The sequence below is a fragment of the Colletes latitarsis genome, chromosome 5, assembly GCF_051014445.1.
Source record: "Colletes latitarsis isolate SP2378_abdomen chromosome 5, iyColLati1, whole genome shotgun sequence".
Classification (NCBI taxonomy): Eukaryota; Metazoa; Arthropoda; class Insecta; order Hymenoptera; family Colletidae; genus Colletes; species Colletes latitarsis.
Window position 1 is genome coordinate 33,738,687 of NC_135138.1, and position 18,653 is coordinate 33,757,339.

General features: G+C 32.6%; 3 protein-coding genes across 6 annotated transcripts in view; 1 reads left to right on the top strand and 2 right to left on the bottom strand.

The window, feature by feature from the left end:
* Irsp53 (Insulin receptor substrate 53 kDa) overlaps window positions 1–9,530 on the bottom strand; it is a 211,772-nt gene extending 202,242 nt beyond the window's left edge. The window contains exons 1-2 of the mRNA XM_076764645.1: window positions 9,460–9,530; window positions 9,264–9,356 (exon numbers count right to left, since the gene is read on the bottom strand). The gene's annotated coding sequence lies outside the window, so the exon portion shown is untranslated. The remainder of the gene's footprint in view (window positions 1–9,263; window positions 9,357–9,459) is intronic.
* A 540-nt stretch (window positions 9,531–10,070) lies between these two features.
* LOC143341991 (ATP-dependent RNA helicase DHX30) lies at window positions 10,071–15,885 on the bottom strand. 4 transcript variants are annotated; one of them, XM_076765457.1, is made up of 14 exons: window positions 15,727–15,885; window positions 15,148–15,219; window positions 14,577–14,706; window positions 14,437–14,484; window positions 14,313–14,364; window positions 13,801–14,192; window positions 13,538–13,719; window positions 12,125–13,114; window positions 11,644–11,985; window positions 11,367–11,572; window positions 10,840–11,041; window positions 10,572–10,761; window positions 10,425–10,510; window positions 10,071–10,351 (listed from the first exon to the last, which is right to left on the bottom strand). In XM_076765457.1, the coding sequence occupies exons 2-14, from the start codon at window positions 15,210–15,212 to the stop codon at window positions 10,117–10,119; spliced, it is 3,120 nt and encodes a 1,039-aa protein (XP_076621572.1). In that variant the 5' UTR covers window positions 15,213–15,219; window positions 15,727–15,885; the 3' UTR covers window positions 10,071–10,116. The 4 variants fall into 4 exon arrangements, with proteins under 4 accessions (XP_076621572.1, XP_076621574.1, XP_076621571.1 ...); XM_076765459.1 differs by having other exon boundaries at window positions 14,313–14,361; window positions 15,695–15,885; XM_076765456.1 differs by having other exon boundaries at window positions 15,695–15,885.
* Window positions 15,886–16,395: 510 nt separating this feature from the next.
* Window positions 16,396–18,491, top strand: LOC143341993 (dolichyl-diphosphooligosaccharide--protein glycosyltransferase subunit 1). The gene has a single exon (XM_076765461.1). It carries the CDS (start codon window positions 16,528–16,530, stop codon window positions 18,352–18,354), a length of 1,827 nt encoding a protein of 608 aa, XP_076621576.1. The 5' UTR covers window positions 16,396–16,527; the 3' UTR covers window positions 18,355–18,491.
* The last annotated feature ends 162 nt before the right edge of the window (window positions 18,492–18,653 follow it).

Genomic DNA, 18,653 nt, shown 5'->3' on the forward strand with positions numbered 1-18,653 from the left:
AAATTATTGAAGTCGTCCGAATTAAACTATGTCTGATATTGTAAATTCTCTTGGAACGTTGAAAGTAGTACGCTCGCTTTGCTACATGCACGGGTTACGCGTTTAAACTGTAGATTTTAAACGATTTTCATAATTATCCTTGCAAGTACTTCAAACGTCGGTGATGCTTAAACTTATTCTCGCAATATTATTAAACTTGTATTCAAACTCTCTTCAAATAATTTTCAAATCCTTCGTGCAAAGTTTCGTTTCAATCGTTAATTAGAACTTTAAAGTAATTTTATTTGCTAACGAAATATCCAATAATCAAGACGAGACCTGTGGAAGATCGTTTCAAAAAAAAAATCGCGAAATTTAAAAAAATTTTTAAGAAATCTCTAGTGGTAAAAAAAAGTTGACTCCAAGAGTCAGGAGTAAAATTTGTTTGCTTCGTTAAAATGTAATGTGATTCACGCTTCATCGAATCCGTGATAAAAAGAAGTGGAAGCCTCGAGTGGTAACTAACATTTGACCATAGAGTCAGTGTTATTGTCAAACTGGATTGAATATTATTGATCGTAGGCACTTTTAAACGTAAAGCACGCGGTTCCACATCGAACGAGATTGTTGGAGATGAATTTCTTTCGCTAGACAGGGAATCGGGGGGGAAACGTATCGGAGGATCAATTTCCGGTAGGCATGCAGTCTCGCGCACATGCATAAACACCGATAGGAACAAGGTGATCGCGTTACATAAGGTTTAGCAGACATATTGTCGGCTCAATGTTTCATCTACACGATCTCAGTTCACACAAAGCCCGCTTGCACGGTGTTCGCCGTGCTCGATCCCTTCGATGGGACTGTGGTTCGAGTGAATCGGTATTGTTCGTGTGTCGGGGTGCACCTACGCGTTATACAACCATGCGGGTATTGTTTCGTACTTGGGCAACCCCCGTGGTCGTGTGTCGGTGATGCACGGAAGAGACCAGTGGCGTAGTCGAGTCGAAGAGATTTTCAGAAACGTTAGTTGCGACGCTACGCCATGGAAAGGCGCTTTTCTAGTTCAAATAAGAAACAAAAGATTTTTAAGTACGTCAATTTTCTACCGTAACATCTTCGAAGCTTCCGGAGGAGAACCTCGTGATGGTTTCTTACGATTAATGGAATTTTGTCAGGAATTTTAAAACGAGTTTTTTGAAAGCCCCCAGAGGAAAGTTTTGGGGCAAATTATTCGCTCTTCTCGATTTACGGGGAACGCTTTTACTACTGTTGATTTTCTCTGAAAACTTCGTGACATGGTTTTTACGGAAAACTTTCGTAAAGTTTCATTTATTCATTTCGAACGCTTTTAGAATAATTTGGTTCGAAAGATGACCGAGCTTGAACCGTAAATGTATTATCGAACTTGCTTTCTATGTTTTTAATTATGAAAGTATAATTTTTTATTGTACTTTACTATCTTAGAAACATTACTGAATTGGTGGAAGGAAAAAAGAAGAAGATTCTTTGATCGGAAATAACAAAATAAACCTCAGGGAAACTAGTTACGACTTACGGTAAGATTTAACCAAGGCTGGAGTAATTGTACATGACTCGATAGTACACAGGAGGCTCGTAAAATGCGAAAGAAAGTCTGTTCGACCATAAAAGAAGCATCTTCTAGTCGATTGGATGAGGAAACAGACTATTATGGGTTAACAAGGAAGACTGTAGAAGATTGGAGAAAAGTGTTGTTCTATGTCAAAAAACATTTTATAGTTTTTAGTATTTCCTACTGTAGAAATAATTTTTCATCTAAACCAATGGTTTAATTATCGCAAACGATCGCGAAGTCTCTTAAATGTGGAGCATTCGTTTCTTCGGTTTGATGTGGATAAGTATAATTCAATTTAGTTGGCAAAGTGGGCAACTTAAAGTCGTAAAACTGTCGCGTTATGTACTCTTGTGGCTTCTGCATAAATATTTATTTATCGATCATAAGTGAACGACCTTCTAACTGTCAGTAACGTGTCCCTCACAAAGAATAAAGTCGAACGTTTATGTCACTAACGATCAAAGACTATATCGTTTTCTAGTTACCGTTAAATGTAGTTAATATTAATATCTGTTGATACTTCCTTGAATATCGAGCCTTCGCCAAATATGTACAGTGCTAAATTATACTAATTACATTAGCTCTATCAGTTTCACAACTGAAACTCTAATTACACAAAGCTGTAAGTAATATAATTATATGTTAAACTGAAATTTATGAAAATTACTCAATAGTGAACCGTGAGAAAATTATTTTGTAGTTATTTATTTCTTAATTAAGAAATTGGATCAACGATTCTAAAGTAAACGGAAATTCCACGCTAAGGGAAACGAATTATCTTTGCCAATCGTTTGCATCATTATTCTGTGCGTGGGTGAGTAAGAGTCTTTTATATGAGACGGTCAATTTTGCCATTCGAGGATTCGTTAACGCGCCTTTGTTCGGATTTAAATCAGACTGCATTGTAGGCTGCTCGACTGAAAAAGTGAATAAACTATGATGCTTGTTATTCAGCTTGTTCATAAATCCGGATAAAAAATGATCGGGAATAAAAAGAAATAAATTTTCGTAGCGGTTCAAAGCTAGGTATCCGATAGGGAAAAATATAAATAACCATTTTTCACCGCGGGTCAGTTAAATTATCACCGCGTGTCACCGAACGTACAATATATCGTAAATTACCAACTGCAGCATTATGCATTTAATTATCGATATTCATAGTGCTGGGACAAAATACGAAACTACGGAACTGTACCTTTTAAAGCATTGGAAATCCCATAGGAATTTATCCCATAAAAATTTGCCCGTTCGTATAAACATATATTTGTTTGTAAACGAAAATTAATGAATTTTTACTGCTACTAAATCTTACAGTTAGAACAACGAGTTATAACCAAATATGTGAATATACACGACTTCAAATAACTCATGAATCGTTTACTGTGAACATAAACATTGCGTTTCATAATTCCGTGGACGTATCCAAAAAGAAAAATTTAATCAACGTAACAGTTAACTTGTCGACCATATATTGTCAGAACGAGTGATTCGCGTGCAAGAAATCGTGGATGCCGAAAATTTGTGGCAGGAAAATTTCAGGAACAGGACGCGTCTGGCTTTCAAGTGTGGTCCGCGAGTGGAGATTTATGGTGTTGCTTGTATCGAAGTCCGGGACACGTGCGCCATGTTCGCGATTTAAACGTGCAGTTTCTTCCATATACATACAGAGTGTTCGGCCACACTTGGGAAAAATTGTAATGGGAGATTCTAGAGGCCAAAGTAGAACAAAAATCAAGAATACTAATTTCTTGATGGAGACTTCGTTAAGAAGTTATTAACGTTTGAAGTTCCGCCCATACTGAATTTTTTTCTCAAAAATGCGCAGGATTTCGGGGGTATGTGTACTGACCAAAAATGATTGTAATCGACCCTTGCAACCGAAGATAATTTTTTTAGAACGATTTGAAAAATTTTTTTTTCGCCGAAAAACTTAGGCACCTTCTCGAATTTTTTTCTCGAAAATGGGTAGGATTTCGAGGGTATGTCTATTCACCAAAAATGATTGTAATTGACCCCTGCAACCGAAAATAATTTTTTTAGAATGATTTGAAAAAATTGTTTTTTGCCGAAAAACATAGCCACCTATCCCCTGTCGATTTTTATTAAAAATACCTTTTTCACTTTTAATAAATTTGTTTGACGTCCTACGAAAATTTTGTCTAATACTTTTTTGTAGGTACCCATGAGCTCTACTTCAGAAAAAAGTTTCATTGAAATATATTCACAATTGTAGGAGTTATAGCTATTTGAAAATTGGACCATTTTTATGGGGTTTTTCTCATTTTGCGGGGTCAAGGGCTAACTTTTTGAATATTTTTACGATTTGTACATATTCTCCACCAAAATACGCGTAGTTTGCTTTTTTAAACATTAAAATCCTTCAATCCGTTCAGAAGTTATGACGTTTTAAAGATTCGCATGAAAATTCAGTGAAACATATCGACGGTATGGTCAGACATTATATTTTCGAAAAAGAATTTTTTTCTTGAAAGTGCGTAAGATTTCGGGGGTATGTCTATTGACCAAAAATGCTCGTAATTGACTCCCGAAATTGAAAATAATTTTTTTAGAAGGATTTGAAAAAATTTTTTTTCGCCGAAAAATTTGTCCACCTACTCGAATTTTTTTCTCGAAAGTGGGTAGGATTTCGGGAGTATGTGTAATGACCAAAAGTGATTGTAATCGACCCCTGCAACCGAAAATATTTTTTTCAGAATAATTTAAAAATTTTTAATTTAATTTTTTAATAACTTTTTAACGAAGCCTCAGTCAAGAAATTGATATTCTTGATTTTCGTCTTATTTTGGCTTCCACAATCTCCCATTAAAATTTTTCCCAAAGTTGGCCGAACACTGCATATTTGAACTTGCGACGCAACATCCTGAACGAACACGAATTGCAAATATTTCCCTATTTCGTTCACACGACGTTCCTTTTCCTCAAATAATGCGAAACGAGTTTCTGAAATTTAAAGTTGGTCAAAGCTGGTCGATTCAATAATTATAGAAATTTAAATGTTTCTTTATTAATGCCTAAGTTGTAATCGTAGCTTGAAATATTGTAAAATTCGTCGTTGGAATCTCTAGAAAATTTCCTTTCTCCGCGCCAGCGAATGCATGTGTCGAGATATTCATGTATCTCCATGGACACACGCGTGTTCGATCACGTGCGAGACACGGCGCACCCTTCGCGAGGAAATGCCAAGAAAACGTTCCCGAGTTCTCTCGATGAGAAAACCGCAGGAAGAAAAGGGATTCGCTATGAGTCACCGCAGATTTATAAAGCTGTAAAGATGATCGCGTACGTTTCCCATAGATCCGCTTTAACCCCGAGCCTTCAGAACTCGACGTTCTTTAACCATTTACCCTCGACTGACTTTCAAATTTTCAACAATTTTCCTCAACTACTATATTTCACGAAAAATATCAACACCCTATCGAATACATTTTACTTTCTTCTCCAAAAAATTCTAAGAAATTATAAATATTTGCTTTAACGTGGAAATTTAATTGTTCTTTCGAAGAGGCTGAATCTTTAGATAATTTAACATTTTTATTCTGAGTTATATTTTACGAGATTCCCATTAACCCAGTGATGAAATTTATTATTGCATCACAGATACAGAACAGGTAAATATTATGTACAGTTTTTGTATTTTTTTATATTTCTATGTTCACGTTACCTGTTTCCTGTGACATACTATGCAAATTATATTTAACAGCAGCGGAAGAAATAATGTTTCCTTTTCTATTAAAAGAATTATTATATTGCTCGGTGTTTCGCTTAATTCTACGTGCACGTAGGTTGTCTATTTTCTCATTGTTAGGTGCCGATGTTTCGTGTAATATGTATACGCGTTGCTGAGAGCGCAGTTTGCAGAGATATTAAGGATCCTGGTGTATCGTCAGTGTTTGCAATCTAAACAGGTCCGGTGCACTTAGTACACCGATGTTCGTACTTGCACGGTGTAGTATTTCTGAAGTTAAAGTTCAGATATTTGCAAACACGCGAGTTATTCTGTTTACAAACTGCTAACGGTTCTTCCAGATTTTAGAAACTCTCCTAAAACTAAAACTATTCCTCGACCATCGATTTTAAAATAGACCTCCTTGCAATACCTACTCGAAACGGTATGAAATAAGTTTAAAATTATATAGGATTTTGTAACGTAAGAAAAATCAAAATTTTATCGCGCAAGTTAGACTTTGGCGCGATAATATAGCGAAAGAACTGTGTCGTTTCGTATGAATTTACATCTTTTATGCAAGAGGCGCCGCGACTTCGTTCGTGAAAAATTGGGTAAGTATTCTCACCTGTTCATCTTTAATGCATAGATTTCCTTGAACAAACCGTGTAGACAACCGTGCCCCATATACGAACGCGTAAGTAGATGGATTAATTACGTCACGCGTGAAATAAACTTGCTAGAACCTAAAAACTGACACGCTACAGCTAATAGAATGTAATGCCTTATAAAGAATGTTCAGCCACACCTGGGAAAAATTTTAATGGGAGATTCTAGAGGCCAAAATAGGACGAAAATCAGGAATAGTAATTTGTTGATTGAGACTTCGTTAAAAAGTTATAGAAACATTTCCGGCTACACAGTATATTTTCGGTAAAGAATTTTTTTTTCTCGAAAGTACGTAGGATTTCGGGGGTATGTCTATTCACCAAAAATGATTCTAATCGACCCCTGCAACCGAAAACAATTTTTTCAGAACGATTTGAAACTTTTCAATTTCGTCGAAAAATTTAGGCACCTACCCCCCCTGTCGATTTTTCTTAAAAATTCGTTTTTCATTTTTAATAATTTTGTTTGACGCCCTACAGAAACGTTGTCTAATACTTTTTTGTAGGTACCCATGAGCTCTACTTCAGAAAAAAGTTTCATTGAAATATATTCATTATTATAGGAGTTATGGCTGTTTGAAAATTGGACCATTTTTATGGGGTTTTTCTCATTTTGCGGAGTCAAGGACCAACTTTTCGAATATTTTTGCGATTTGTACATATTCTCCATCAAAATACGCGTCGTTTGCTTTTTTAAACATTAAAATCGTCCAATCCGTTCAGAAGTTATGACATTTTAAAGATTCGCATGAAAAGTCGGGCAGACATTTCTGGCCAGAAATCATATTTTCAGTAAGGAATTTTTTTCTCGAAACTGAGTAGGATTTCGGGGGTATGTCTAATGACCAAAAACGATTGTAATTAACCCCTGCAATTGCAAATAATTTTTTTGGAACGATTTGAAAAATTTTTTTTTCATCGAAAAATTTAGGCACATTCTCGAATTTTTTTCTCGAAAGTGGATGGGATTTCGGGGGTATATGTAATATCCAAAAATGATTGTAATCGACCCCTGCAACCAAAATAATTTTTTCAGAATGATTTGAAATTTTTTAATTTAATTTTTTAATAACTTTTTAACAAAGCTTCAATCAACAAATTAGTATTCTTGATTTTCGTCTTATTTTGGCCTCTAGAATCTCCCATTACAATTTTTCCATGGGCTGGACGAACACTGGCATATTACAAGTCCTTCTAATACTGTTATGAAAATAACACTACTTTTTAAGTAATCTTAACGTTTACGAGAACACCAGTACTATATCGTTTCTGTTCTGATTATTAATATTTTTAGACGCTAAAACGTTCCACAAATAAACTTCTCGCTCTTCTCTATTTTTCGCGGGCATTTAATATGTCGTTTTCTCGACAGTCTTTCTTCATATACGCGACTATTATGCGCAGGTGTAATACCTCTTAATTTTGACAAAGACAAATTGTTGCTGAGAAATACCACGACGAGGACAGATCGAAGCCAATAGGAGCCACGACGAAGATTGATCGGAACCAAAAGCTGTTACGATAAACGAATTTCAACAGGCGATAAAAATTCATAGGTAATTTCTGTGTTACACGAAGCAGTTGCATTCTACTGTGTTTTATAATATTATACGTAAATTTGCACGAGCTGACGATGAAAGATAATAAATTGTTAAACAATATGTCCAATAGTACAGTCATACAAAATTTTCAGTATCATTTGCTATGCTTATCTATCAGAAACACAGTTATGGTTCTGTGCTCCTGTTATGAAAAGTCTAGCCCCAATAGGATCTTGTTAAAGAATTAGTAAACTCATTTTCTATCCTGCATTCACAAATTTTGCCCTTTAAAACCTTTAATATGAACCTGTATTCTTATTAAACAAATTAATAAGATTGACTGCAGATTCTTGCTCAAGAGTACTAAAATTTCTTGAACATACAAACATATTTCATTTAATTTGTGTCTAGCGTACCTTATGTTTCTATATCAAGCGTATAAAATTGTTCATTTAATTTAATCTAATTCTATATCTATCGTTTGTAAGGTATCGTGGTTGCTAATGATCCTAATGGGTTGATGCAACAATAAAAATGAAATAAAAAAAAAAGTTTCAATGTTGAAGTTTCTCACGAACATAGTAAACTGTATATTTATTTCATTTACACATATATTTTCCTCTAGTTATTCTGTATTCCTGTCATGAACAAAGCAAATCCAATAGGATCGTATGATGAAAGTTTCTAAACTGTCCTCTTTCTCTCAGATCTCCACTACCATTCTATACTCCTGTTAACCGAGGAACAAACCTAGTAGAATTACCTAACCAATATTAGAATATCGACCTTTTATAGATCTTTTTCCTGAAAAGATTCTGAAATGGATATCACAGATCCAACATGGATAAAGAAATATCGTGGTGGGAAAATGAAGTCTACTTCATCGTCCCAATTAGGCCAATTTTATTCCATTTGAATTTTTAGAGGGCAATTAAAATGTATGGTAACTTCTAAGAAAGTATCTTTCTCTCAGATCTCCACTACCATTCTATACTCCTGTTAACCGAGGAACAAACCTAGCAGAATTACCTAACCAATATTAGAATATTGACCTTTTATAGATCTTCTTCCTGAGAAGATTCTGAAATGGATATCACAGATCCAACATGGATAAAGAAATGTCGTGGTGGGAGAATGAAGTCTACTTCATCATCTTAATTAAGCCAATTTTATTCCGTTTGAATTTTTAGATAGCAATTAAAATGTATGATAGCTTCTAAGAAAGTATTACTAATATTCAATGAGTCCTAGGAATTCTGCAAAAATCTATATATTTTACAGGAAAAATGGCGAATCTGATATATTCGAAAAAAACAGCGGAAAATTGCAAAAAGACAAACTGCTGTCCTCTGGTGACGCGAATAGGGTTCTCACTTCAATAAAAACCGTTTAGTGGCACCATCTAGCATATCAGCCGCGTAGTTCATACGAGGTATACGTGGGAACGTTACATTCAAAGTGCCCCACTAAAGAATTTTTTTCTCGAAAATTCGTAGGATTTCGGGATTATGTCTATTCGCCAAAAATGATTGTACTTGAGCCCCGCAACCAAAAATAATTTTTATAGAATGATTTGATATTTTTTAATTTCGTCGAAAATATTGTCCCACTACCGACGCCATTTCCATTTACTTTGAAAAAGTTCTCTAACGACTTTTTTATCTTAACACTGACCACGTATAAAATTGTGTATCATGCTTGCAATAATCATGCTTGAATAACTCAATAAATAGATAAAAATATACATATAAATATCAATATGTATGTCGATTTTGGTTATAATAGTTTAAACTTACCAATAACCCCTTCGAAGTTTCTCGAGTTGATTGCCATCTATCACGGTGTCGTTTACGATAAAACATTCCATGGCGTCGAATTCCAATCAGACACTGCAACAGAATTAAAATCAAATACATTCAGTAAACATATCTAATCATAATTAAACAACAATTAATAATAATGAGGGAATATCAAAAGATCAGAAATACGTACCTCGTTGGTCGCGAAACGCCGACACGTCTCAACGTGCCTAAACATGTCTGAACACGTTTCGTGAATTGGGGGGGGGGGGGGGGGGGGGGGGGAGCTTCGCTGTCCCACGAAGCTTGTATTTCGAAAACGGATTCCAATAAAAGACTGTAACAGAATAAAATGCACGAACGATTATTATAATCAAGTGATAATTAAATTCAAACTGTATTGCAAGAGATCGTAATTAAATTCAGAGACACACGTTAATAATTAACACCGGTAAAATATCGAAGAAGTATGAAACCGATTCAATATTTATCACGATGTCGATTAAATTTATAATCAAAAATGTATTAATATTGTGCGAAAGCATCGATAGAGAGTAAACACGAGGCGTAATAATGATGAAATAGCAACAGGTTAGAAATACGCACCACGTTGGTCGCAAAACGCCGGTACGTCTCGACACGTCCAATTGCTTCAATTTTCAGAATACGAATGAGCACCTCGCTGTGCGCAGCGACGCTCGCGAAATAGGTAGCGTGGTGGGGGAAGCTTCGATATCTCGCGAAGCCTGTATTTCGATAAGGAACAATATGATAATGGTTTAAAAATTAAAAAGGTTATCAATATTTAATACAAATATATTTATGATACATATCTAACAATATATTATAATTAAAAATTGTTGGTCTTTGATTCGACTGAATTACTTAATGCCTTGGAAGCGTCTATATCTTTCGACGATTCCTTTAATGCATTTACTAGTACAGACATCAATTTATTTCTGTAGGATTTAACCATTTCTAAATTTTTTTTTTCATTCCCTTCATTCTCTTCGCTCTCATACTGAATTATGTAATTTACAGTATTCCACATAATATCTCGAAACTTCAATAATAAATTTGCAGTCCTGGAAAAGAATTAAATGTGAATTAAATGTTACACAAATTTAATGTGCAAAAAGTGAATGTAAAATTACGAACTCTTCGTCACAGCGTAACTGTATATTTTCGAAATTATTCATTTTAATGGAAACATTATTCTCATTGTCACAAACATTTTGATCCGTCTGAAAACATAATAATTATTCAAATCTTTTGTCTATGGATATTCAATTGCAAGAATTATACCTTCGAACATTGAACATCACTTTGGTTAAATAAGAAAACCGATAAAGGTGAAATCATGCTTGTATCGGGAACCACGCATATATGTTGCTGAAAGTGCTCCAGTTGATTAAGGTACGTTAAAAACGGACTTGGCCATAATTTGCGTTTATAATTTACACTGTCTGTTGAAAGAGTAATTTTTCTCCCATTTCTGAAGAAAGATAAAATACATACATTGCGATTATTCGTTCTATAATGTACTAATGTACATTTTAAAACTTATACTCACTGAGATACTAGCATATTTTCAGTTTTCGTAAAATATCCATTTTTAAATCCATAATTTGCTTGCCTTATTACCTGATTTGTAGCCGAAAATAAAATAGCCCGAATCAACTCATTATGCATAGAATTCGTATTCATTCCTTCACATTGAGATAATGAAACTATACCACTATCTACTGCTTCAGTTATGTGTAATTCACATATTTCTACAAATAAATAATAGATAATTCAAACATCAAATGAAACATCATACAGCGGATTTATACAGTTTCGTAGATACACAACTGTGTTCCCACTTATATCCTGTATATGTATACATACAAGATATGTATATTTATATTAATTGTGTGCAAACACGCGCGTATTCGTGTTTACATATTAAATAACGTTTTTGTTTTGTTCATCTAAAGCAGTACATATAACCCTATTAATTTTTAATTATCCCTTAAATAATTGTATTTATACAATTCGACGTACGTGGAAACCTTTGATAGAATTAACATATATTCCCTAAATATTTAATACACTTACTTGATAGCGTAAATAAAGTCTTATTAAATTTATAATCCATAAAATTCTTGTTTTGCTTATAATAATGCAACATGGCGATATGATCGCTTGAGTTGTGAAACTTTTGTTTTTCTTCCCTCATGGTAGATTTATCACGTAACGAAGTAGCAGACATTTCACTATCGGTAGTATACATAGAAACTATTGATACAATAGGATTTAAACATCTAAAAAATGTGAAAAAAATCACTTAGTAAAAGTAATATAACTTGACTGAAATTAACATATCTCCACTTACTGAAATACAGAAGCAAATATCAGTGCTCTACCGAGCCTAGGTTCCAGTGAAAAATGTATTACACGTTTTCCTAAAGCTGTAAGATTTTCATCCTTGTCAAGAATATTAAGTCGTTCTAAACTATCTATAGCATGTTCTACCGATGTTTTATCAGGTTTTTCAATCATATTATTAAAGAAATCATGAACTTTTTCATTGCTATACATTTTACTAATAAGAATTGCTTCTTCTAACGACGTTCTATTTATTTCCGGCACCGGAAACAACTTTAATGCATCGTATGCTTTTTTCGAAATTAAATGGTAACTTTCACCAGGTTTAACGCGCCCAGCCCTTCCTTTTCTAAATATTAATAAAAACATATGTTAATTTTTGTTTTGTTTTAGATAGAATACCATAGAATACTGCATACAAGGAGTACCATTCTAACCTGTCCACATCGCTCTCTAAATCTAGTGGTTTGCAAAAAAGTGTTTCTTACCTTTGGCAAATATTTGCTTGTGATATCCAAACATTGTTTACACTATATAAACACTTGGTATTATTCCAGCACATCTCCTTCTTAATCACAGTATCTATAACATAACTGACATCTTTAATAGTAATACTACTTTCGGCAATATCTGTAGCTAAAATAATTTTTCGAACATTTTGAGGAGCAGGCTTAAAAATTTCATACTGTTCTTCGTGCGATAATTTGGAGTGAAGTCGTAATATCATATCATTAGTACTATGATAGTTTTTGAGTAATGTGTTAAAGACATACTGAATTTCATTCCAACCTGGGAGGAAACATAAAATAGCTCCAGGTGGTTTATTTTTGGAAATCCAGCGGATTAGCGCTATTGTTTCTTTGAAAGGAATTTCTATATTCTTCGAATCGAAAGCATTTAACGATTTCTTTTCGAAAATATCAATATCGTCCATAAAATGCATTTTTACAGGATACATTTTCCCAGGAACGTTAATGACTATGCAGGAAAAGTATTGCTGGAATAATTCTGCATTCATAGTTGCAGACATAATTATCAGTTTCAAATTTGGATTAACCTTCAACACTTTTTTCAATAAATTAAGCAATATATCAATCTGCAAGGTTCTCTCGTGAGATTCGTCTATAATTACGTGCGACACTCCTGTCAAAGTAGGATTATTGTGCAACCTTCGTAACAATATACCAGTTGTGCAAAACAAAATCGAACCAGGTAGCTTTGGTAGCATATGCATGAGTCGTACGTGATAACCGATCGTGCTGCCTACATCCTCGTTTCGTTCAGCAGCAACATAATTAGCCAATGATATAGCTGAAATTCTACGAGGTTCTGACACGAGTATATTACACTCATGTGCTTTATTTTGTTCTTCATATGCATTCATTATGAATTGTGGTACTTGGGTACTTTTACCACAACCAGTATCGCCTTTAATCAATAGAACCTGATTATGCTTTAATGCATCAAGAATTTCTTTTCTGAAAAGTATTTTATTTTGTAAATTAAGTTTCTTTTTTCTTTAAGAAATAAACAAACTGCTTTTCGTTCCATTGTGGAATTACCAATAACAATGCTTTATTCTAATTTGTCAAAAAACTAATTACATAATTAAAAAACAAAATTATATTATTAAATTGATTTAAAGAATACAATATCTAAATTTCTTTAAAATTATACAAATTTTATTTTCATGTTATAAGTATTTTTCATTCTTTCATCTAGACTCCTGTAAACGTCCTGAAAAATGTATGGATTGAAATGTTAAGTTTTCTGATATTTAATCTTTTGACAAATTAGAACAAAATATTGCTCTGGAAAATCCAACAATTAAATTGAAAATATTTGTAAAGGATGAATTTTTTGTTAAAGAAGTTAATAATACGTGAATTTTTATTACATACTTGTGGTGAACAATAGGCAGATCTTTATCATCTACCCTGTTGAATTGCCTTGCACTGTTTCTATTAATTATATTATTTTCTGATAGTTGTTTAAAATAAAACGAATTATTCATTTTACCCTGATTTGAGACAGTTTCTTCAAGATTAGCAGTAGATTGTGTTGTTACTATGGCTTTTATTTCCTAGAAATATTTGTTATGAATAGCAGGTTAAATTTAAATCGAAAGTATCAAAAGTATATTTCTAATGCTAATAAAACTTACATTGTCAAATATGTCTGTTATAGTTTTAATTTCATTTTTTAATTTTGATTCAAGATTTATCGCGACAGGTTCATTCAAATTATCATTTATTTCTTTTTTGCTATATAATATAGGTTTTGATGTTGTAATTTTTTTATTAACAAGCAACCACTGCAAACACATCTTCGCTGCATGTGATGCAGCTGCCTTTTTGTTTTGTCCTACACTAGTAAAAGACATTTCCGAAGGCCATAAAATGTTAATTGTACATTTAATCATTTGCTTGTTGGAGGAATTTTTATTATGTTTTTCATAATTGAAGGACATCGAATTTGTTAGGTTAAATTCAATGTTCACAATAGTATAAATACTAATAAGGCTTCCTACAGAATTTGGAAACAATTTGTCAATACCTAAAATGAATAATAGAAGAATATTTATAGAACATAGTATTCTGATAGTATATATTTTACCTATAAAATAATTAACATGTAATGCCATGTATATCATTACCATTGTTTTATTGTACTTACGATTTAGATCATGAGATGTTAATATGTTTTTACTCCTTTCTTTAGACCTCTGCTACATTAATTTATATTAATAATATATCTATCTATTTTGTATATTACTACTCATCAAATTTACTATACCTACCTCTTGAGAATCATTTTTTTCTGTTTCTTGTTCCTTATTACATTGTAACTGTAAAACAGAAAAATACTATATTAAGTTTGATTAATTTTAGATAGAATAACACTTTTATATCGATTTTATGAATATTTATAATATCTTACGTCTTTAAAGATGTTAGATTGTAACTGGGTTTCTGTTTCTTTGCTATAAGAACGATGAATCGTTCCTGGATGTATGTAAATTTCTTTAAAACATGTTCTACATAGCTTACTCGTTTGGTGGGATAATACACTGTCCAATAAAACTACCATTAGTTTATATACTTTTAAATATACATTTCTTCATTAAATTTAATATAATAAACAATTTTGCTATGAACATATATATGGGACTGTTTTTATGCAACATGCCATTCTTACATATAATTTAATATTACAAGAGCATGTTTGTCTTTAAAGTGTTTGCAATAAATGAGTTATATTCCAAGGAAAGTAAAAGTAACTTTAATGCAAAACAAGTTGTATAACTGCTGGTGTTGATGTATGTTTCTTCTGTGAACAATCTAATTGAGCTAATCATTGAACACTAAGTGACTATATTTTTTGCATGTATATTTTCTATTGTCTTGCCAAATTAAAATATAAAGTGTCTTCTATTCCTTACAAGGCAACAAATACATTAAAACCATGCACAAGATAGACATATAATAACAAATATATTTATATTACTTACTAATTACATATTGATTTTTTTAGAGAAGATGTCACTTGAAGCAGAAACATTTTGTTGCACTTCATAAAAAATCTGCAACAAAACAAATACTTTCACATCTTCAAAGATGCATATTGTGTAATATATACAAAAAAATGATAGAAAAGTAAACATAAGATATTACTGTGAAGTACATGATATGGGACAAAAAAGTAACAAATCACAGAAAAATAAATTTTTATTCGACAGCCACAATCATCAAGAGATTAAAGAATAAAACTACTATTCTAAAAATTTATTTGCTTGCACAGTATACACTAAATTATAGTCGATAAACTTGCAAATTATAATAGTATTGTAACAGTAAATCTGTACAGGGTAGTATCATCATGTAAAAAATGCTACTCTTCATTGTTTTAAAATTTGCAAAGTTTCATTAAAAACAGTGACTGATATTTCATGAAGGTATTGTACCTACCAAGTGAAAGCTAAAATCAAGTAATAGAAATTTAAACGTTTACACAAAAATACAATATAATTACACAAAATAGACGCAAAAAATGTACACTTGCTCTAAAGAAGAAAATTTGTAATAATTACTCAATTAATGTCTAGAAAAACGAAACTAGACAGTTGTGTGTCTGCAATAACGAACTGCTGCTTGCATTTATTATTAACTTTCTTATGATCTTTAATATTATTTTAAAAAATATATAGAAACCACGTTATTCGGTAAATGATTACATATATTTATATTGAATACATCATGCACATGTAGAGTTGAATATATAAATATCTCTAGATGGGCGTATCTCAGGGTTCAAATGAAACGCTATACTACAACGCTGTATAATTTTCTTCTTGTGCTCATACGCTTTACTTGTAACTTTATTAACATCATTGCCAAAATATAATCATTATATCTTTAAAAAATATAATAAAGAATAGGGTAGAATAACTGGAAGACGCAATTCGACTGACAAGCACTGACCAGCGAGTGATCGATAACTTTTTGAATACATTTCATATGAAATCGATTTTTCTATTTTTAGTAATTTTCTAATGAATATTTTTAATAAAAATGAAATAGTATAAAACGCAGCATTTTTTATTCTGTGTAGGTATAAATAACATGCTTCTTTTCCTCTTCTAAGGGTTTACAAACCACAATTTTAAAAATACTGTTCTAGGGGATAACATAGTGACACGAATGGACACGAGCCACCATGAGCGTTTTGTGACAATACTGGCACACAAGTTTGTTCTCTTTGTAATGGGTGATCATAGATAAACGCCACGTCTGTAGTATATGCCGACGACAGTAATCCATTCACCGGTTAGTTGAAACGGTTAAATGGTAAAAAGTGATATAAATTAAAAGAAATTTTCACAGGAGAGAATATGACTCAGTGTAGACTAATTACGTTAATATGGTGTATCTCGTTGGTACTCGGTTTACATATCCAGTCTCTCGTCGCTACCGACATCGTTGATCCCGATCTAAACCTTAAAAATGTGGAGAAACATATCGATTTGCAATCTCAGCTAACAAAAATTACAACTAGAATTGTATTGGGAAATGGAAGCAAAGATCGACACATACGAAGTTTTCTCTTTGCATTAGAACCCGAAGAAAAAAACAGTCTCAGCTACATAGCCGCTTACAGAGAACCTGTACGAGTTGAACTAAAGTTAACTGAAACAAAGGTAAACGCGCATCCAGATAAGACTTTTTATCAAATTGAATTGAAGGATCCGCTTTCTCCTGGTAGAACTATGTCTATTGAAATTGAAATAATATTGACGCACAAACTGATACCTCATCCTAAGGAGATCACACAGAAAGAGAAGCAATTAGTAAAATATATAGGAAATATTTATCTTTATTCACCATACAATATAATGAAACAAACAACCACTGTATCGCTACCATCACGCAATGTTGAAAGTTATACCAAATTTAAACCAGTTTTACAAAGCGATTCAATGATCACATATGGTCTGTATGAGAAACTTCTTCCTTTTTCATATGAAGAGTTGAACATACACTTTGAAAACAACAACAAGTTTCTGACCGTTACTAGGTTGGAAAGAAGTATTGAAATATCTCATTGGGGAAATATAGCAGTAGAAGAACATATTGATTTATTGCATACCGGTGCTTTATTGAAAGGTTCATTTTCACGCTATGAATATACGAGAGAATCAAAATCTGGACAGGCTAGTATTCAGAACTTTGATACTATTCTACCAGCAGCTGCTTCTGATATTTATTATAGGGATGAAATTGGTAATATTTCAACGTCGCATACTCGTATTAAAAAAGATTCTGTTGAGTTGAATCTTCGTCCGCGATTTCCACTTTTTGGTGGTTGGAAAACCCGATATATAGTTGGATACAATGTACCCAGCTATGAGTATTTATTCCATTCTGGAGATCAGTACACTTTGGAAATGAGACTACTGGATCATGTGTTTGATGATATGATTGTAGATGAATTGCTTGTAAAAATTATTTTACCTGAGGGTTCAAAGAACATTGAACTAATCCTTCCATATTCAGCAACACGTTTGCCAGATTCTCTTCATTACACATATCTAGATACTACTGGTCGTCCAGTAATTTCTGTCACAAAGAAAAACTTGGTTGAAAACCATATTCAGAATTTCAAACTTAAATACACGTTTCCACGTATATTGATGTTACAAGAGCCATTACTTGTAGCAGCTGCATTATATTTGTTATTCTTATTAGTAATTACCTATGTAAGGCTTGATTTTTCCATAGATAAAGATGAAATTTCAGAGAGTAAATTGAGAATTGCTGGACAATGTGAAAAGGTCTTAGCTGCTCAAGATAGACGAGTAACTTCTTACAATGAATTGGATGATCAGTTAGCATATCTCAAGTCGAATAAGGATGCCAATGCATTTTTGTCTGTTGTTAAAGGCATTAATCAAGATTACAAAAGTGCAACAAGCGCTGTTGCAGAAATTGCGCAACGCTTAAAAGGCGAATCTGGAGATGTTTACGATCGAGTTCAGGAATTACAAAAGTATGATAGGACACTAAAAGAACTTTATAATCAACAGCAAGCACTTTATGTAGACAAATTAGTGCCAGGCAAAATTGGACGTCAGCAATTTGTAGAAGCTGAAGCTGCCATTGCTAAGAAAAAAGAAGAATGTATTGAAAAAATAAATTCTATTGTAAAGTCTTTGCAATAACGAAATTTTTCGAATTTGGAAGCAGGAGACTTAATAAAAATATTTTAAACAATTACCTACTCAATTTTTCACAATAAATTACAACATAACATTTCCTGTATAATAAATTAAGATTTGTAATAAAGAAGTATAAATTATACACCACACGTTTCTCATGTATTTTAATACGATCATAACGTTTAATTGTCTTAAGCAATTATACTTTCGAATTATATAAGTTACATTTAAATATATATATATATATATGTATATATAAATTAAACGGATAGAAATATCTAATAAGCTGAATAAAAATGATA